This window comes from Puma concolor, chromosome B2, assembly GCF_028749965.1.
Source record: "Puma concolor isolate L17-30 chromosome B2, mPumCon1.1.hap2, whole genome shotgun sequence".
In the NCBI taxonomy this organism is placed as follows: Eukaryota; Metazoa; Chordata; class Mammalia; order Carnivora; family Felidae; genus Puma; species Puma concolor.
The window spans coordinates 98332051-98354293 of record NC_141671.1 but is presented as its reverse complement, the minus strand read 5'-3'; the positions used below and the strand labels follow the sequence as shown (position 1 = coordinate 98354293).

The 22243-nt window shown below is 37.5% G+C and overlaps 1 protein-coding gene across 2 annotated transcripts in view; it reads left to right on the top strand.

The window, feature by feature from the left end:
• PDSS2 (decaprenyl diphosphate synthase subunit 2) overlaps positions 1-22243 on the top strand; it is a 287564-nt gene that overhangs the window by 145057 nt on the left and 120264 nt on the right. For both annotated transcript variants that reach the window (XM_086707531.1, XM_025925580.2), the window contains exon 3: positions 13029-13227. In XM_086707531.1, coding sequence (XP_086563657.1) covers positions 13029-13227 — 199 coding nt within the window. The remainder of the gene's footprint in view (positions 1-13028; positions 13228-22243) is intronic.

Genomic DNA, 22243 nt, shown 5'->3' with positions numbered 1-22243 from the left:
CTTGAGCTGTTTATCTTTTTCTTATTAATTTCTTGTCCAGTAAGCTCCACACATATTTTGAATACAACCTTTTGTCTCTTGTATGTGTTGCAAATACTCTATTCCAAGTCTGTATTTTCCTGAGTCTTTTTTATGTTTTATTTTACTAATAAACATTATTGTACATTTTAGCTACTCAGATTTATCCATTATTTTTATTATGGCTTCCTGACTTCCCATTTTATTTTACAAGGCTTTCTCCCCCTAAGGTCATACAAATGTTTTCCTAGATTCATAGTTTTTCACATTTAGATCTTTAATCTATCTAAATATATGCTTATCTATGGTGCAAGGTAGGGATCTAACTTTATTACTTTTTCCCTGAACCTATAGCCATTTGCCCTAACATCTTTTGTAGGAATAATCCATCTTTTCCATAACAATATGAAATGTTATCTTTACCATAAATAATTAGTTTTCCAAATATATTTGGATCTCTTTCTGGATTCCATTCCACTAATAGTTTTTTCTTGGGATATTACTATACGTTTTGAAGTTGCAATAACTTAATAGTAAGTTTTAAAATCTAGAGTGGCAGGCATCTTGTTTTCTTTTCCAAAATTTTCTTTGAAATTTTCAAATTTATTCTGACATCATAAAAGTTAGCTTTCCAATTAAAAAAATATTTTAAGATTCAGAAAATGATTTTAACCATTAAAAATTTTTTTTATTTTATTTATTTATTTATTTCTTTTTTTCTTTTTTTCTTTTTTTTTTTTTTTTTGAAACTCAATGGACGTTTATTTATTTTTTTTTTATATATGAAATTTATTGTCAAATTGGTTATTTATTTTTTTAAAGAGAGCTAGAGAGAGAGCATGCACAAGCAGGGGAGGGGCAGAGAGAGAGAGGGAGACAGAGAATCCAAAGCAGGCTCCAGGCTCTGAGCTGTCAGCAGAGAGCCCGATGCGGGGCTCAAACCCACAAACTGTGAGATCATGACCTGAGCCAAAATTGGACACTTAACTGACTGACACTAACTTAACTAACTGACACTCAGGCAACCCCCCAAAATTTTTACTTTAGAGAGAGTGTACATGATCAGAGGAGAAGAGCAGAGAAAGAGAGAGAGAGAGAATCTTTTTTTTTTAAATATATGAAATTTATTGTCAAATTGGTTTCCATACAACACCCAGTGCTCATCCCAGAAGATGCCCTCTTTAATACCCATTACCCACCCTCCCCTCGCTACCACCCCCCATCAGCCCTCAGTTTGTTCTCATTTTTTCAGAGTCAGAGAGAGAGAGAGAGAATCTTAAGCAGGCTCCACGCTCAGCACGGAGCTCAATCCAATGACCCTGGGGTCATGACCTCAGCCAAAATCAAGAGTCAGACACTCAAACAACTGAGCACCCCCTGCACCTTCAAAGAAAATGATTTTTAATAAATGATTCTTGCCTACCATCTTAACATGTTTAGAAAACCCTGAATTTTGTACATTTTGTATTTGGGATTTTTATTAGTTTGCTTTTGATATGCAAGGAGCCAGGGCTTTAGAATGAGAGAGCCCCAGGCTTGTGGCTCTGCATTTCACTAGCTATGTGAACTTGAGCAAGTTAGCCTGCCAGCCAAACTCCTTTCTGCACAGTAGATATAATAATGCTTACCTCAGAGAGCTGTTGTGAGTTTTACCTTATTTTATTTATTAATCTATTCATTGAATTATTGTTATGCTTGCAAAATCATATTACATAAAGTACTCAGCATACAGTAATTAATTGGCTCAAAGTAATTAATAATTAATTTAGTTATTAATTGCTGATCTTTTTCATTTTTAGTAATAAATAATTTAGTAAGTGGGAGCCATAATTGCTCCTAGGCATTTTAAAAATTGGATATTTGAAGTATTTTCAGTATTTTCATGTCAAATGACATGATATGTGCATTTACTTCAAAACAATCTAAAAAAGAGTGAAAGGTGCAGCTGAAACAAAATTAGGGTCCACACAGGTTCCTTATGCTGTATTTTCCACTTTGGTATATTTGAAAATTCCCAGGATAAAAAGGTTTTTTAAAAAATGCATATTTGAGGCGCTCGGGTGGCTCAGTCACCCCGCATCTGACTCTTTGTTTTTTCTCTTTTAATTTACATCCAAGTTATTTAGCATACAATGCAACAATGTTTTCAGGAGTAGATTTCACTGATTCATCCCCTATGTATAACACCCAGTACTCATCTCAACAAGTGTCTTCCTTTAATGTCTCTTACTCATTTAGCCCATCCCCCCATCCAGAGCCCCTCCAGCAACCCTCAGTTTGTTCTCTGTATTTAAGAGTCTTATGTTTTGTCCCCCTCCCAGTTTTTATATTCTTTTTACTTCCCTTCCCTTATGTTCATCCTGTAGCTTAAATTCCTCATATAAGTGAAGTCATATGATACTTGTCTTTCTCTAACTTATTTCACTTAGCATAATACCCTCTAGCTCCATCCACGTTGTTACAAATGGCAAGATTTCATTCTTTTTGATTGCTGAGTAATACTCCATTGTGTGTGTGTGTGTGTGTGTGTGTGTGTGTGTGTGTGTGTGTGTGTGTGTGTGTGTACACCCATCTTCTTTATCAATTCATCTGTCAAAGGACATTTGGGTTCTTTCCATAATTTGGCTATTGACAATAGCTCTTCTGTAAACATTGGGTTGCATGTGCCCCTTCAAAACAGCATGCCTGTATCCCTTGGGTATATACCTCGTAGTGCAATTGCTAGGTCGTAGAGTAGTTCTATTTTTAATTTTTTGAGGCGCCTCCATACTCTTTTCCGTAGTGGCTGCACCAGCTTGCATTCCCACCAGCAGTGCAAAAGAGATCCTCTTTCTCTGCATCCTTGCCAACATCTGTTGTTGCATGAGTTGTTAATTTTAGCCATTCTGACTAGAGTGAGGTGGTATCTCATTGTGGTTTTAATTTGTATTTCCCTGATTATGAGTGATGTTGATCATTTTTTCATGTGTCTGTTAACCATCTGGATGTCTTCTTTGGAAAAGTGTCTATTCATGTCTTTTGCCCGTTTCTTCACTGGATTCTTTGTTTTTTCGGTGTTGAGTTTGATAAGTTCTTTACAGATTTTGGATACTAACCCTTTATTTTATATGTCATTTGAATATCTTCTCCCATTCCATTGCTTGCCTTTTAGCTTTGCTTATTGTTTCCTTCTCCATGCAAAAGCTTTTTATCTTGATGAGGTCCCAGTAGTTCATTTTTGCTTTTGTTTCCCTTGCCTCTGGAAATGTGTTGAGTAAGAAGTTGCTGCGGTCGAGGTCAAAGAGGTTTTTGCCTGCTTTCTCCTCGAGGATTTTGAAGGCTTTCTGTCTTACATTTAGGGTTTCATCCATTTTGAATTTATTTTTGTGTATGGTATAAGAAAGTGGATCAGGTTCATTCTTCTGCATGTCACTGTACAAGTTTCCCAACAATTTTCCTGAAAAGACTGTCTTTATTCCATTGGATATTCTTTCCTGCTTTGTCAGAGATTAGTTTGCCATACATCTGTGGGTCCATTTCTGGGTTCTCTATTCCTTTCCATTCACTTAAGTGTCTGTTAGGCATCCAACTCTTGATCCCAACTCAAGTCATGATCTCATGGTTCGTGAGATTGATCCCTACGTCTGACTCTGCGCTGACAGCACAGAGCCTGCCTGGGATTCTCTCTCTCCTTCTCACTCTGTGCTCCTCCCCTGCTCACACACGTGCACGTGTGCACTCTCTCTCTCTCAAAAATAAATAAACATTTTTTAAAATGTGTCTTTAAAAACTGTTCTAAATGACAGTGTAAACCTTTGTTGTTGTTGTTTTTAATGTTTATTTTGAGAGAGAGACAGACAGAACATGAGCAGGGGAGGGGAGAGAGAGAGACACACACACACAGAATCTGAAGGAGGCTCCAGGCTCTGAGCTGTCAGCACAGAGCCCACCATGGGGCTCAAACCCACCAATGCTGAGATCATGACCTGAGCCAAAGTCGGATGCTTAACCGACTGAGCCACCAAGGTGCCCCAAACATTTGTTATTTCTAAATGGAATATTAGTCATTTATTGTATTATTTTCTGTACTTTTCTGTTTTCTTAATCCTCTCAAAAAGAAGGAAAGCAAGGAGGGAAGGAGGAAGAAAAAGGAAAAAAAATAGAGAAAGAAAGAGAAGACTCCATTGGTTTTTTTATCTCCCTTGCCTATGTAGTGAAACATAATTGACCCTTCTGTTTTAACACCAACTTAAAAGTGTAAAACATTTTAAGAGACTTCACATTAATATAAAGAACAATTTCTAATAATTAAAACTATTTGTCAGCAAACCTGGCTCCTGTGAGGTAGTTATCACTCATCCATCCCTGAAAGGGGTGATTGAGGTTAATTGACCTCTGGGGTCACTTTGATGCTATGAACCTGACTTTTTAGTTTATATCATCCTTCCCTTTTGAAAGGAGGAATGAGAATAATCCCCTATACCTTTATGAAATTGATTGCTAATTAAAGAGTTATTCATTTAACAAATATTTGTAGCCAGCCTAGAGAAATAGGATAATGTAATTTACAGTGTAGTGAGGGAGAGAGGGAGCAGGAAGATAGATGGCTAAAGAAATAATTACAGGATAGTACAATAAATGATAGCTATGTTCAAAGACTTTCAAGCACAGGAGGAGTTAACTCTGGAAAGTATGGGAAAACATCACAGAAGTGACAAGTGGGCCGAGTCTTAAAAGTTCCTTATACAGAAATCTATTTATCACTCACCCTATGACAGCAAAAGTTGTATGGCAAAGAATAAAAAAAGTCGTATGGCACAACTACACAGTGGACCTCTATAGAAATGTTAAATAGAACAAGGAGATTCTATTTAAAAAGAAAAAAAAAAAAGAAGAACAAGGAGATTCTCTGTTTGTAGATGATGTAGAACTATCTACAAGAGATAATATTAAGTGAATAAAACCAGAGTGTAGATGTATGAACATAAACTACCATCTTTTGTGGTGTAGTTTTCATTAACCATATCTTTCAGGAAGCTATCTGGCTGCATAGAGCAGGACTCTAACAACAGTAGGTTAAAAGAGTGCAGTGTTTATCTCAGCTAACAAGAAGTCTAGAGGCGGGCACATCAGAGCTGGTATAACTCTCAAAGAAGTAAGTCATTAGGGGCTCAGACTTCTCCGTTCTTCCTGCCCTACTCTCCTTAGGTTGGGGGCCCTCTTTAGGATCCTTAAGTCTCTTCTGCACTCCCAGGTAGCTGTGCCATCTTCCAGACAGAAAGAAGGGGTAAACCCAGATTGCCAAAGAATAAACCAGCTGAATCTGTCCCCTAACATCAGGAACTCAGGAGATTTCTCAGAAATCCTACCTAGTAGGTTTCTGCTTACATTCTTTGGCCAGATGGTGCTACATGATTACTACTAGCCTCAAGACATCTTGGAGAGGTATTTTTAAGTGAGTACATTGTCACTTTATATATAATCAAACATATATTGGTAGTGAGGAACATAAGAATGGAAAGGTAACTAGCAATGTCTTCCATCCTTACGTCTAAAACTAGGATGCTAAAAAATTTGGAGAAATGTTGGGACAAAATGGATCAAAACAGATGGAGTTGTTTAATATAACTGAAAGAAAGTGATTTGGTGGAAATTTTTGTAGAAACATTGATTAATCCTCAGTTTCATTCAATGTGGTAATTACTTCCCTACTCTGATTATTTAACATAAGTGGTATTCATTTGTGACTCTTTTCCAATCAAGATTTAGCATGAAAAATACCCAAGAGTACTAAAATATATGTACATAAAATGGCATGAAGACTTTTATTTAAGATAATTTTTAAAATCCAGTACATTGAAAGTTTACTAGATTGCTTTGGGTGGCTAAAACAGGAAGAAGATAATGAGAAGAAAAATTTCCCAAATTCTTTCATACTGTCACTTCTCTGCTGTACACTAAATTATACTCTTGCATAATGTGATCTAGAGTTGTTTATCTGATGATAAAATCTTAGAAATTGAGAGCACAGTACCAGATAGTGGAATTGCAGGACAGATTTAAAAGATGACAGATCATTTCATTTCTATTTTTTGTAGAAAAGTAGTGTTAGTAATATTTTTGTCTCTTTGTAACTGTTAACTGCCAGTCTAGGTAATTATTTACTTTCAAGCCCTGAATCTTAGGATTTGGGAACTGGAAAGAATTGTTTCTCTTTCAGTGATGAGAAGACCCAGGTCCTAAGAGTTTAAGGAATTTGCCCCTGAACTGTGTGATGTTACCGACAGAAGTAGCACTGTTACCCAGATTCCTGACTGGGCTACATCACTTGATAAATGGTTCTGATCAAATGAGTTGGAAACAACTTGATTACTTTTCCCAGTTATTATCAACAAAAAGAGTCAAATCTATTTATAATATACTCTCTCCTAGAAAATTCTCTTCCGTAGTGCTTAGAACTAGGGATGACAGTTGGACACGTTTTGGTGGGCATATAACCAATGTTGGTAACATTGGTAACTTTGGCCTTTTTTCCCTCCTCATTTACTATTCATTATGTAAATAAACATTTTAAATTATCGCTGGTCATTATGACAAGGTGGCTCTGAGTTCCAACTTTGTCCTTTACAAACTGGATGTTCTTGATCAAGTATTTGACCTCCCCAGACCTGCTGTAATTAGAATCACAAGTAGATAATATAAATGAAAGTTCTTTGTAAATTGTGGTTATTGTACAAATTATGGCTTTTCACTTTTACTATTGCAATGTTTTTGTTGATTCTGACCATGTGGCATTTAAAGATTGCTATTTATTTAATGAATGCTGCTTTATGATAAGAAGTGTCTTTATTAAAAGCTCATAATCACTTAGTTTCATCCTCAGGGTAATTCAGAACACCTACAAGTTTTTGCATGCCTGCTTATTACGTTCTTTCATAAGCTGACTGAATGAGACAGCTGCCCAGTGCTTAACCTTTCCTGAGTTAATATACTTGCCCACAGTCCCATTGTGCAATTTTTGTGAAATATGACAATGTGGATTTTTACAGTGATTGGTATTGTAAACTAGAGAACAGGATAAAAATACATTTTTCTTTCAGTTACTTTTTTAGAACATAATTTTAAATGTTTGTTTGTTTTTAAATGTTTTCTGTTAACTTCTCAGTAGACCTCTAAGCTTCCATCACTGGTGATTTTCTTTGGGATGTAATGAGGTTTTCGTTGAAACCACAAATTTATTCTTTCTTTAGAAGCTGCTTAACTCACTGGTTCATTTTCTCCTACTCCCCTATTTGTAATCAAGTACAGAATGTCCACTGGGTCATTTTTACAAATACTGTTTTTTAACAAAGGAAATTAAAAATGTGATTTTTTTTTTTTGTAGATGCCTAGTTGTCTGGCTCTTTTATTTTATATAATTGTGTCTTTATGTAATTATTTTATCATAGTTGTTAATCTAGTACCGTTTATTGTGTATTTGTCTCCATATCTTAAGGTTGTCCTAAGTCAAATGCTTAAATTTGACCTTTAGGTCAAGCCCTTTTGTTACATTTCCCTTGGATCTTTGTAATAGCTTCTTTCCCCCCACCCCCCATCTCTGTACTTTCATTATCTACTTTTTCATATTCTTCTACATATCACCTTCAGAATATTTTTCCTAAATCATTTTTTAAAAATGTATCATCCCTCCTTCTCAAAAGCACTGCGTGTGTAACAAAGTACAGACCCTTTATCCTAATGTAACCTAGTCACTTATCCATACAGACCCTATACTCTGGCCAAACTCACCTCCTCACCCTCTGGTCACATTTTCTCCTCTTGCCTTCACCAAGCCTTGATTTCTCTTCTCCCTTATTCTAGCATTCCTAATCACTGTCTTTTCTCTACCCTTTATCTCCAGCTATAGAAATCATACCTATCTCCCATGGCCCAGCACAAATGTACCTTATTCAGAGAAAATTGTTTATATTTTTAAATACTTTTTCTTATACTTTATACTTATTTTCTAAGTTTTCTCAAATTTGAATGAAATGCCCTATTTATTCATTTATTTATATATTATTTTTATTCTCAAGTTAACATACAGTGTAGTCTTGACTTCAGGAGTAGAACCCAATGATTCATCTCTTACATATAACACCCAGTGCTCATCCTGCAAAGTGTCCTCCTTTATGCCTGTTGCCCAATTAACCCATACCCTTCACTCCACCCCCACCCCCATCAACCCTCAGTTTGTTCTCTGTATTTAAGAGTCTCTTACAGTTTGCTTCCCTCTCTGTTTTTTTCTTATTTTTCCTTCCCTTCCCCTATGTTCATCTGTTAATTTTCTCAGATTCCACATGTGAATGAAATCATGTGATACATCTTTCTCTGACTGACTTATTTCACTTAGCAGAATATCCTCCAGTTCCATGTACGTTGCTAAAAATGGCAAGATTTCATTTTCTTTTTCATCGCTGGGTAATATTCCATTACATGTGCACACACACCACATCATAATCCATTTATCAGTTCATAAATATTTGGGCTCTTTCCATAATTTGGTTGTTGTTGACAGCACTACTCTAAACATTGGGGTGCATGTGCCCCTTCGAATTAGCATTTTGGTATCCTTTGGATAAATTTCTAGTAATGTAATTGCTGGATTGTAGGGTAGGGGTTTGTTGTTGTTGTTGTTGTTGTTGTTGTTGTTGTTTTTTAGGGTAGTTCTATTTTTAATTTTTTGAGGAACCTCCATACTGTTTTCTAGAGTGGCTGCACCGGTTTGCATTTCCACCAACAGTGCAAAAATGTTCCTCTTTTTCCACATCTTTGCCAATATCTGTTGTTTCCTAAGTTGTTAATTTTAGCCTTTCTGATTGGTGTGAGGTGGTATCTCATTGTGTTTTGATTTGTGTTTCCCTGATGATGAGCAATGTTGAACATCTTTTCATGTGTCTGTTAGCCATCTGGATGTCTTCTTTGGAAAAGTGTCTATTCATGTCTTCTCATTTCTTCACTGGATTATTTGTTTTTCAGGTGTTGAGTTTGGTAAGTTCTTTATAGATTTTGGATACTAATCCTTTATATGTCATTTGCAAATATCTTCTCCCATTCTGTCAGTTACCTTTTAGTTTTGTTGATTGTTTCCTTTTCTGTGCAGAAGCTTTTTATCTTGATGAGGTCCCAGTAGTTCGTTTTTGCTTTTCTTTCCATGGCTTTCAAAGATATGTCAAGTAAGAATCTTTCAACTGGCATATCTAGGAAGCAGCCTAGGTATAGTGGAAACAGGTTGAACTTTGAAGTCTCTATCAGTTATATGTTGTTACATAACAAACTGCCCCAAAACTTGGTGACTTAAAACTGTAACCATTTTATTTCTCATAGTTCTGTAGGTTGGCTGAACTCATTGTCTGCTGGTTTCTCCTGGGTTTATTTATGTGGCTGCATTTGCCTGGTAGGTCAACTCAAAGGTAGGCCTCTCTCCATGTTGTCTTTCATTCTTAAGGAGGCTAGACTAGGTTTCTTCACAAGTAGTCTTGGGATAGCATACCGAGAGGGTAAGCCCCGGTGCAGAACACTTACAAGACCTTTGGATTTTATCCTGCATTTGCTGGTTTTCTATTGGCCAAACAAGTCATATAATCAACTCAGAGTTAATCAAGGAGGATATGTGACATGGATGTCAGGAGGTATGATTCATTGGTGGACATTGGTATAACCATCTGCCACAGTCCACCTTCAGGTCCCCATGATCCACATTCCTTCCTTATGCAAAATATACTTACCACCTCCCTAAGCCCCAAAGTCTCATGTATTTCGTGGCATCGAGCTCAAGGTCCATGATCTCATAATCTCATAAGTTTCATTAGGTCCAGATGTGGATGTGGCTCCAGGGGTGCAGCTCCTCAGTCCAAGGAACTAAAAGGATAAGTTACTACCCCTACCATTACTACACATCCAGTTTGGAATAGTGAGTCAGGAACAAGACAACCACAATAGTCACTTCCATTAATGGGGTGCTTGGGTGGCTCAGTCGGTTGAGTGTCTGACTTTGGCTCAGGTCATGATCTCACAGTCTGTGAGTTCAAGCCCCACGTTGGGCTCTGTGCTGACAGTTCGGAGCCTGGAGCCTGCTTCGGATTCTGTGTCTCCCTCTCTCTCTGTCCCTCCCCAGCTCATGCTCCATTTCTCTCTCTCTGTCAAAAATAAATAAACATTAAAAAAAAATTTTTTTAAAGAGGGAGAATTGGGAAGCACATAACAATCATTTGCCCATAGTAATTCTGAAATCCAGCTGGGCACCTATTATCAGGACCTCCTACTCTAGAAGTAAAGAATATTTTTTGACTAGGGCCCAGACTGTTTCCTGGGAGAGATTCCCCAACCATTGTACTCCAGAATCCTTTGCCCTCCAAACTATTTTCCCTGGAAATTTTCAGAAAGAAATGATTTAGAGATAGCTATACTTGTGGTAAAATAGCATAACATATAGACTTGTCAAATTACTATGTTATACACCTGAAACTAATGTAACACTATGTGTCAACTATACTTCCAATTAAAAAAAGAGACAAGATGGGGGACCTGGGTGGTTCAGTCAGTTAGGTGTCTGACTCTTGATTTCAGCTCAGGTCATGATCTCACGGTTCATGAGATTGAGCCCCGTGTCAGGCTCTGGGCTGACAATGGGGAGACTGCTTGGGATTCTCTCTCGCTGTCTCTGCCCCTCTCCCACTAGTGTACTCGTGCACTCACACACAGTCTCTCAAATAAACATTAAAAAAAAAAAAAAAAAAAAAAAAAAGATGACTCATACTTGTATTTGAGTAGCTGTCTCAGCCTGATTGCTTGTCCATGGAAAGTTGGTTTAGAAGCTCCTTTTTTTCTTTTTTCTTTTTCCTTTCTTCCTTTTGAACTGTCAACTGTCACTTGAGTTGAAGCTCATACAACTCCCTCAAAAGCTTTTTGGGATTTCTGTGAATGTCATTAACGTTCATTCCGTACCCTAAAAGACATATCCATAGTTCTTTTTTGAGGTAGACAGGTCTACTTTAGGTTGAGTATAAGGCTCCTATGGGACAATACCCTTAAAATTCTTAGAGACCTTTTGTCTAGCCAAAGGGGTCAATCAGGCTTCAACTTAAATTTGTTAGGTCTTTAGAAAAGGTCTTATAGCTGTAGTTTTGATTTGGTTTTTTTTTTCCTAATACCATTTCTTTCTTTGAAGTCTTTTTTTCTGAAGAGACTGGAAATGTGAAGGTTCTCTTTTCAACCTAGCAAGTCTTTTCTCCTTCACAGGTCCTCTAAACTGCTTCCAAACTCACAATTCTCCCTTTAGCTCATCTCTCTTGTACCTTGTACCTTGTACACAGCTGAAATAATCCAGATGACATTTCATCATTCTGCCTGGTAATCCTCTTATCCAGATACATAATTTTATTATACGTTTTCTATTTTTCAAGTTACCATAGGCAATAGTTTTGCCAGTTGTTTCACTACCTTCTAACATAACATGTCCCTTCTCAGTCTCCAGTAACAATTTCTTCACTGCCTTTCTAGCTTCCACTAAGAATTTGCTGTCTCTTTAGCTTTCACATTTAGAACCCACCATTCAGACTCAAAGCCACTGACACATATTTTAGGCTTTTGTTGAACAGCACGCCATCCCAGATATACTAGTTTCTGTATCAGATATCTGTTGCTGCATAGCAAACTACCCTATAATTTACTAATTTGAAATAGTCATTTTATTGCACATTCTGTGGATTGACCAGATGGTTCTTCTACCTAGGGTCACTCATGTGACTGCTTTGGACGAGTCTTAATACAGAAGCATTTTTTAGGCTTGCTTGTGTCATGTTTGCTAAGGTCTTTTTGGCCAAAGTCAGTTAATATGGCCAAACCCAGAGTTAGTGTGGATGGGACAACACAGGGGCATGGAAGCCAAGAGGTGTGATTCACATGAGCTGTTTGTAACAGATTCCAACAGATTTCGAGCTCTACATTACTGTGTGCCTTTGGGAAAATCATTTAACGGTGTGCAGCAATTTTCTCACCTGTAAAAAGGAATTAGCAATACCTATCATAGGATGGTTGTGAAATTCAAATATTTTAGTAATTTTTTTATGATTTTAAAATAGTGCTTTTGTTATTAGAGAAAATGTCCAAACTATAGAAAAATATTAAAAAAGAAACATTTCTTGAGATCCCATCTGATACAGTACTATACTATAGGCTCCTCGGGGGCCTTCTCTATTTTCTTTACTACTGTAGATATATATCTTGGCTTTGTATTCTGAAATGTAAGGTCTTTGAAGGAAAAGAACTATGGATATATTCATCTCTGTAAATCCCATAGCTTTGCATTAGGGTTAAAAAAGATAATGTGTAGAAGTGCTTGGCTTAATGCTTGACACAGGTTATGTTCCCCCCTTAAATTGGAGTTTCATTAGATCCTAGTAAGGATTTTTAGATATCCTAAAATCACAGAGGTGGGAAAGTTATGCTGAGAACAGATCATCTAAATGGATCTCTGGAGGGTGGCTTCCACTGCCCAGCTTCTCTCTGAGGAATCCTGGTTATTCATGGCATGGAGGGTGAGGAATGTTCCAGGGAAGGAACATGTCGAGATCTGCTCATAGGGGTGCCTGGGTGGCTCAGTTGGTTAAGTGTCCAATTCTTGATCTCGGCTCAGGTCATGATCTCATAGTTCCTGAGTTCAAGCCCCATGTCAGACTCTGTGCTGACAGCTCAGAGCCTGGAGCCTGGGTTGGAGTCTGTGTATTCCTCTCTCTCTGACCTTCCCCCACTCATGTTCTGTCTCTCTCTTTCTCTCAAAAATAAGTAAATACTGAAAAAAAAAATCTGAGTATAGATGCCAAAGTGATCAGTAGAGAGGCCTCTATTAAAAACTCCATTAAAAAAGAATAATCTAAAAAAGAGAGAGAGAGACTAGCCATTGAAATATTTTATTGTTAAAAACTGAAGTCTGACATTACCAATATGATGGTTTTCTTGACACTCAGACAAGTCTTACTTTCACGTTTTAGTCAAAGAAGTTTGGCAGAGATCACAGAACTTATCCACACTGCTCTCCTCGTACATCGTGGGATAGTAAATTTAAGTGAATTGCAATCCTCTGATGGACCACTGAAAGACATGCAATTTGGAAATAAAATAGCTATCCTGAGTGGAGACTTTCTTCTAGCAAATGCCTGCAACGGACTAGCTCTGCTACAGAACACCAAGGTAATACCGGGCAGGGTTTGCTTATGTCTGGGTGACCTTTAGGTGGCTCTTGGTTGACTGCTGGAGCTGTGGAGGTCTGTATGCCCTGCTGCCCCAGCCCCCCACGTGTGGATGCTCAGTAAAATTGGGATGATGGTGGTGGCAATGTCCACATCAGGTAAAACACAAATGCCAAGAAAGAGTTTTAAAATTAACTTCTTTTTCTGCTGGTTGTAATTAATTATTTGTTAACTATATCAGTATGGTTAAATAACACAAAGTATATCTATAAACAAATATTACCTATTATCTCGCTACCCAGAGACAACCACTGTTAGTTAATATTGTGATGTATTTCCTCTCAGGCTTTTTGTTTGTTTGCTTACTCCTACCTTCATGTTGTAACATAGGTGAGAACTAACATTATAAGGTTGTTTTAATCCTGCCTATTTTTTCCTGCTTCATATTATGATGTGGGCACGTTCCCATGTTATTAACACTTTTCACAAACTTGTTAATGGTTGCGTAATATTCAGTTATTTATTTATTTGTTGGTTTATTTTTGTGAGACAGAGACTGAGCATGAACGGGGAAAGGGCAGAGAGAGAGGGAGACACAGAATCTGAAGCAGGCTCCAGGCTCTGAGCTGTCAGCACAGAGCTCGACACAGGGCTCGAACTCACGAACTGCAAAATCATGATCTGAGCCAAAGTCGGATGCTTAACCGACTGAACCACTCAGGCGCCCCAATATTCAGTTATTTAGATGTAATATCACTTCTTTAACAAATTTCTCATTTTTGGAATTTAAGTAGCTTCTAATTTTTTACTGTCATAAATAGATATGCAGTAAACATCTTTACATATCAATTTTGCTCATTCCAGATTATTTTGTTAAGATAAATACCTAAAAGTGGTTCAAAGGGCTTAAATATTTTTAGCGTATTGGCAAGCTTCTTTCTAGAAAGATTATAGAGTTATTCCTTTTATATGAATTTGAATCAGGTTTAGCTGTAAAATAACAGTGGCCTAAACAAGACAGAATCACTCTTTCTCATGTAAAAACATCCAGGACTAAACAGTCCAGGATTGAGTCTACAAAGTCAAGAACGTGGGCTTTTTCTGTCTTACTCCTCTGCCATCCCTGTCTTACTACTTTATTTATGGCCCCAAATAGCTGTCATCATGTTCTCACTCCGGTCAATAGGAAGGGAGGAGGAAGAAGGACAGAGAAGGACAGGTCTCCTTCTCCTAAAGATCAAATGAGGGTACATCCTGGTTTGCTAAGGACAGTGTCAGTATATGTCTGCTGTCCCAGAATCCCATCTGACTTAACATTTGTCCTGGAATTTTTTTTAACAGAGGACGATTAATAATGACATTAGAATGAGCCAGGATGGGTTTCATAGATGTCTACTTTATACTTCCAACCTCCGCCTCAGTTTTTGTCTCATCTAAGCTAATAGTATGTGAGAACCGTGTACAGTGGAGAGTGTTCTCATGGTAAGGTGATATTAAATCTGGAGGACAAGCAGAAATAACTTTCCAGACACCTCCCAATCAAGGATAGCACACAAGGCAGTTGGTGGTACAACGAAGTGTCCTGAATGTCAAGGTTAACAGTTAACTTCTCCCTGTATCATGTGTGGAAGTTTTTGGCACTGCTGGCCCAGCAGTGGGCCACTTGATGTATCAGCCAACTGCACTGCGGCCCACGTATGGCCTTTGAGAGTCACCAAGTCACCAGTCCAAAAGCTCAGTGGGAAGCAGAGTAAGGTGGAAGTTAGGTGTCTGTGAGTTACGTATGGAAAATCAAGGCTGATCAGGGGAGTCGGTAGAGAGTAGACTGAGCACCCTTGCTTGTGCAGTGTTAACCTGTAACACTTTGATTGTTTGGCGACGCTTTGTTTTTTGCAGTGAACCCTTCTGGCAACAATAAGCTAAAAACTATATATTTCATTTATTTTTAAGTACTAAGATAGTTGGTAAGGAATGTGTAATTCTCATAAAATGTTGGCACTTACTATCCACTGTGGAGGCCATTTTGTTATCACTGACCGCATGAAAACAAGTATCAAATCTGCTGAAAAAGTATCAGGATCTATTTCCAAAGTTAGCAGTTACTTTAAGAAGACTTCCTGAGGATGAGGGTTTCACACATGCCACTGCAGAATGTATATACACATACCTCGCTGTGAAGCCTAACTTTTGTTTAGACAGATGTCTGTTTTTCTAAATTAATTTCACTCATTTTCGACTATGGGTTTTGTGGGGTTTTTTTAATTTATTTATTTTGAGAGAGAGAAAGAGCAAGCAGGGGAAGGACAGAGAGAAAGAGAGAATCACAAGCAGGCTCCTCGCTATCAGCACATAGCCCGATGCAGGGCTTGAACTCGTGAACCATGAGATCATGACCTGAGCCGAAATCAAGAGTCAGACGCTTAACTGACTGAGACACCCAGGCACCCTTCAGCTACAAGTTTTTATGTGCACATAGGAATAAGGGAAGCGATAACTTTATATTTCTTGGCCCCATTGGCCAAAGAAAAACTTTGCAAACAGTTAAATAATTCCAGTTTTAGTTGACTGTCATCAGGTACTTCAAATAATTAAATCATTTTAGTTAATTCAAAAAATGTTTTATTTTTTTCATCCATTCATGGAATCAAGGTAAAGCTTCTGAAAGTATATTCTACCAGAGATTAAGCCATTATGAGTGAGATCAGAAATTCAGCTTGAAGTACAACATGGAAGATAAAATTACTAGTTGATAATAATAATACAAGTACACATTTTGCTGAGGTACACACAGTGTTGTGGTAAAAACAAGGTTCTTACTACATTGAGATTCCTGTGGAGTACTTGGAACTGGTTGTGGCATACCCGTAACTCATAATTGCATCCAAACAAGTGTCCACATTCTACTAATTGCAATAGATGGAATTGTTACAAATATTTATGAGTATTTTTATGTTCAAGTCTTTGAACTACATGATTTTGGGGATTTTGGTGTTGAGTACAAAACATAGTTCAGCACTGCAGTATGTTCCTTCTGTCTTTGTTGCCTGTCATTCATCAGATTTTCAAAATCTTTATGCCCAACAATGGTATTGAACTTTTTTATAAATTTTGATGACATCTTGTTCAGAATCCATTGGAAATCTGAAATCGAGGGTTCAACAAATAGAACACAAAATGAAACTTTTAGGGAATTGTAATGAATTCCCTAAACAATCAAGGAATTACAGTTAATGAAAATCCCATTGGCTTTTTCTTTGCAAAAGCAAGGAAGGAGCACAACAAAATAAATAGTAAGAACTCAAATGCTACCCAAGATTAAAATTTTAAATTATGTAATTGTGATTTGGAATATCTCACCTTGTAGGAAGAATCTTTTGGTAGTGCGCCTATTTTGAATAAATTATACACACACATGAATGAAATGAAATTGAGAAGGCCTAGATTTTGTAGCATCTAATTTTAGCAAAGCATTCAAAAGAATCGTAGAGACAATTTATTTGACAAGCTTTGTCTTATAAAAATATTTGTCAAAAGAAGGTACTCTGAAGGAAGCAAGAAGACGGTACCTTGAAAATATTTGGGCTAGAATAGTTACACTTTACAATATTTAAAAAATCAGAATTGAGGGGCACCTGGGTGGCAGGCTCAGTTGGGTAACCATCCAACTCTTGATCTCAGCTCAGGTTTTGATCTGAGGGTCATGAGTTCAAGCCCTGTGTTGGGCTCTGCACTGGGCATGAAGCCTACTTAAAAAAAATTAGGGGGTGCCTGGGTGGCTCACTAGGTTAAGTGTCCGACTTCAGCTCAGGTCATGACCTCACGGTTCTTGAGTTCGAGCCCTGCGACAGGCTCTGTGCTGACGGCTCAGAGCCTGGATCCTGCTGTGGATTCTGTGTCTCCCTCTCTCTACCCCTTGCCCACTCATACTCTCTCTCTCTTTCTCTTTCTCTCTCTCTCTCTCTCTCTCTCTCTCAAAAATAAATAAGCATTTAAAATTTTTTTTTAAAAAATTAGAATTGAGTTTCTCTTCCACTTTGGAAATTTGCTTAGAGCTTACCGGGTAACTCAGAACTGGTAGAATGAGCATTTTCTCAATTAAAAATATTATGGTCTACCAATAAAATCAAATGAAGATATCAATAATTTCATATTAGTCATAAACTGCAACTGTGAAGAATATTGCTGGCAGTTTTATTTTTAAATGCCATATTTTCTTTGTAATTTTTTTTTTGTGTGAGAGAGAAAAGGAGCAAGTGAGCAAGGGCAGAGAGAAGGAGAGAGAGAGAGAGAGAGAGAGACAAGTGGGGTTCATCCAAAGTGAGGCTCATGTTCACCTGCAGTTGGGGCTCGTGCTCACCCGATGCAGGACCCAAACTCATGAACCATGAGATCGTGACCTGAGCCGAAGTCAGATGCTTAACTGACTGAACCACCCAGGTGCCCCTAAATGCTGTATTTTTAAAAGCACATTCTTCAGGGACATCTGGCTGGCTCAGTCAGTAGAGGCATGTGACTGTTGATCTCGGGGTTGTAGGTTTGAGCCCTTCATTGGGTGTAGAGATTTCTTTAAAATAGAATCTTTCAAAAAAAAAAAAAATTAAAAAAGAAAAAGAAAAAAAAATGGGGCGCCTGGGTGGCGCAGTCAGTTAAGCGTCTGACTTCAGCCAGGTCACGATCTCGCGGTCCGGGAGTTCGAGCCCCGCGTCAGGCTCTGGGCTGATGGCTCAGAGCCTGGAGCCTGTTTCCGATTCTGTGTCTCCCTCTCTCTCTGCCCCTCCCCCGTTCATGCTCTGTCTCTCTCTGTCCCAAAAATAGATAAATGTTGAAAAAAAAAAAATTTTAAAAAAAATAAAAATAAAATAAAATCTTTCAAAAAAAATAAGATAAAAGCGCATTCTTCAGAAAAATGCTAGTTACACAAGATTAGAAATGAATTAGAGTATGTGAATATTTACCAAGAATAATTATTTTGCTGGTTATTTTTTAATACTCAGATGATCAATATAAAGTTCTTTTTTATTTTGTTGTAATGTATATGGATATATTTTTCTTTCTTTTTAAATTTCATTTTTGAAAATAGTTTTTAAGTAGAACTTGTTAACAAGCCCACCAACATAATAAAATCATTTATTAGTTAATAAATACGTGTTTCGGGGCACCTGAGTGCCTCAGCCTATTAAGCACAGGGCTCCGTGCTAATGTCACAGAGCCTGCTCAGGTGTCTTCCTGCCCCCTCACTGCCCCTGCCCAACTAATGCATGTGTGCTCATTCACTCTCTCTCTCTCAAAATAAATAAACTTTAAAAAATAAATACATGTTTCAAAAAGTGTAAAATTTTAATTTTTTAGCACTCACTTTTACTCTCAAGTGTCCCAGTTTGGTTGATAAATTTTATAGTATCACCACTTTACAGACATTTCTCAGAAGTTGCTCAAGATCATTCTGCTTACTTACTGGCCAGAATTGAATTATATGGCCACACCTACTTATAAGGGAGGCTAGGAAATATAAACTTCATTTTGGGGAGCCACATGCGCAGCCAAAAATCTGAAAGATATGGATAATAGACACTGGAAGACAAATAGCATTTTGCCCTATCTCCCCATCTCACTTTTAGCTATATTTTTATGAGACCGATCTGCTGATTTTTAGGGAGAAAATGGTAGGGTACCTCTAATATACAGTTTATATTCATGTGAAAAGGAAACCAGTAAGAAATGAATTGGTTATATAAAATAGAATAATAGAGAATCTCAGATCTCCCACCAGAGATTTATTACCATTTGGGCATTCTTTTTATTTACCCTCAAATTGCCCTGTTTTCTGTGTGTATAGTCTACTGTGATGGGTCTCACTAAATTCTCTCCTTTACTGGAATTCACATGTTAGCAGAAGGGTGTTTGATCCACTGCCTTGGAGAGCCATTCTATGACTGCATTGTCCGTCTTGCCTCTTGACCATGCCTGCTGTGGTCTGTGATGAACTTTGGGTCTTAGGGAAGGAGAAGCCCTCAGAAGGTACAGGCCTCGTGTGGTTTCCAGGTGTCTTGCACTATACATGACTAGCTGTAGTTGTATACACTGGCCACTCATGGATTAGACCCACATACCTAAGAAGAAGAGATATTCTGGATGTAGTAACTAGATCCACATTTTTGTAATTAGCTCTCAGCCCGGCCCCTACCTTAAAACAAGACTTACTGCCTTGAGACAAATTTCTGTTTTCTCTAATCATTCGTTTTAACTTACTTTAAGCTATTCTGATGAAATCTTATATAAGGTTAAGATGGTGGTATTTAGCACAAATATAATTATGCTGTAATGACACAAACAAGTATTCACTTGCTTTAACCACTCACTTTATGGGAATGATATTTAATGTGTTCCTTTTTCTTAACTATCTTGTATCATTCACACATGCTTTCTTTTAGTGTGGTTCAAGTTCAGGGAAAATGGAGGCTTTACTCCCATCAAAATCAATTGAGATTCATGGTTTGTGAAATCCACTCTTAGTGTTTTGCATTCAGAAGCATCACTATAAATGTTCCAGAGACTAAGACCTCCACCATCTGCTCCATTAGGCACTGGATATCAGTGACAGTATTTGATTAAAAAAAAAGAAAAAAATACAAAACAAAAACTTAGCATATCCAAGCAACAGTTAAGCCTGAAGCTTCTTGAAATAAGAATGATTAGGTATTTCCTTCCTCTTCAGTGAGTCCTGTACCTTCATGGTCTCTGCACAGTTTTGTACTTTTAGATTTTCATTTTATTGACTTTTGTCTGGTGAGCAGGTTTTTTTCCTTTTTAGGCCCACGGTATATTGTTTTGTTTTGTTTTTTTAATTTGATAGTTGTGTGTTTGATTGAAGCCTTTATTCTATGAATCATTCTGTTCATCAAAAAAAAGGATCCTTTTGCACCTTGTTCTTCAAAATTTGAAGGCTCCACAAAGGTCAATTTCAAAAGACACTTCACTGCATCAGCTCTTGTGAAAGATCTTGAATACCATGTCCAGGGGTCTATAATTGATCTTCTGCCATTCTAGGCTTCTACTAGCTCTCTTTTAATCCTAATAGATGATTTCCAAACCATATATATGAACAATAGTTTAAACTGATTATAGGGGGTAAAGTTCTTGAAAGTCAAGAGTTATCTTTGATAAAACAAATCTTCCATATTGAGAATCAATTCCTTTTATTTAAAGACTTGGCAGTTTAGGGGAGCCTGAGTGGCTCAGTCGGTTGAGCATCCATCCCACTCTTGATTTCGACTCAGGTCATGATCCCAGGGTCATGGCATCAAGCCCACGTCTCAAGCCTGCTTGAGATTCTTCTCTCTCTTTCCTTCTGCCCCTCTCCCTTATTCATGCTCTTGCACACTCTAAATAAATAAGTAAATAAATAGGGTTAAAAAAAATTTTTTTTAATGTTTATTTTCTGAGAGAGAAAGAGCATGAGTGGAGGTGCAGGAGCAGAGAGAGAGGGAGACAGAGAATCTGAAACAGGCTCCAGGCTCTGAGCTGTCAGCACAGAGCCCGACGCGGGGCTCGAACTCACGGACCGCGAGATCATGACCTGAGCCGAAGTCAGATGCTTAACCGACTGAGCCACCCAGGCACCCTGGCAGTTTATTTTTTTAAAGAAAGTAAAGTTATATCTCAGAAGAAGACTAATTTTATTAAATGAATTCCCAGAAACTTAAATTGATTAAGGATAATACTAATCATTAATAAGAATTTTTTGTGTGGAGGAGGAGGTAGTGATAAATGTTTCTCTGGGACAGTATTAAGTTTTTTAAAGTTCTCTACATATGGTTAGTGTCTTAGTAAAGGTAGATTTCTCCTTAATGACATTTTAATGTTCTCTTACAAGAAAGAAAATTTGCTGAGAGATAAACAGATAAAGAAGATGAATATATATACCATATGCTATATATGGTGTGTGTGTGTGTGTGTGTGTGTGTGTATGAATATTACTCAGCCATAAAAAAGAATGAAATCTTGCCATTTGTGACAACATGGATGGACCTAGAGGGTATTATGCTAAGTGAAATAAGTCATACACAGAAAAGCAAATGTCATATAATGTCACTTATATGTGGAATCTAAAAAACAAAACGAATGAACAAACAGAATGGAACACTTTTACATACAGGAAATACACTATTGGTTGCCAGGGGGGCGGGGGTGGGTGGGATGGGTGAAATAGGTGAAGGGGATTAAGAAGTATAAACTTCCAGTTATAAATAAGTCATGAGGGGGCGCCTGGGTGGCTCAGTCGGTTAAGCGGCTGACTTTGGCTCAGGTCATGATCTCGAGGTCCGTGAGTTCGAGCCCCGCGTCGGGCTCTGTGCTGACAGCCTGGAGCCTGTTTCAGATTCTTGTCTCCCCCTCTTTCTGACCCTCCCCCGTTCATGCTCTGTCTCTCTCTGTCTCCAAAATAAATAAACGTTAAAAATTTTTTTTTAAATAAATAAATAAATAAATAAGTCACGAGGATGTAATGTACAGCATAAAGAACATAGTCAATAACATTATAATAACTTTGTATGGTGATGGATGGTAACTAGACTTACTGTAGGGATCATTTAACAATATACAAAAATATGAAATCACTGATATATACCTAAAACGAACAGGATATTGTTTGTCAGTTATACTTTAATTTTAAAAAGGAGAAGAAAAATTTGTCAGCAATAGCAATGAAAGAGACACCACAGCAGTGAGGGAGCAGACAGAACTTAATACAGAATTTCTGTATATAGTATGTCACTTTTGTCACAGTGACAGCTTTTTTTGGAGGGTGTGTATTTAACTTGGTAATTAAAGTTAGCATATTTGTAGCAACTTTAATTTTTTATGACTTATTCATTCTACCAATGTTCCATTTTCTTGTGCTACTGAATCCTTGTCTGAATTTCTGTATTATGTGTTTATCTCTGTACTTCTCCTGGGGCAGACCATTAAGATGAAGGGTTCTGCAGTCATCAGAAATTCAGAGATGTTTTATAATTGCC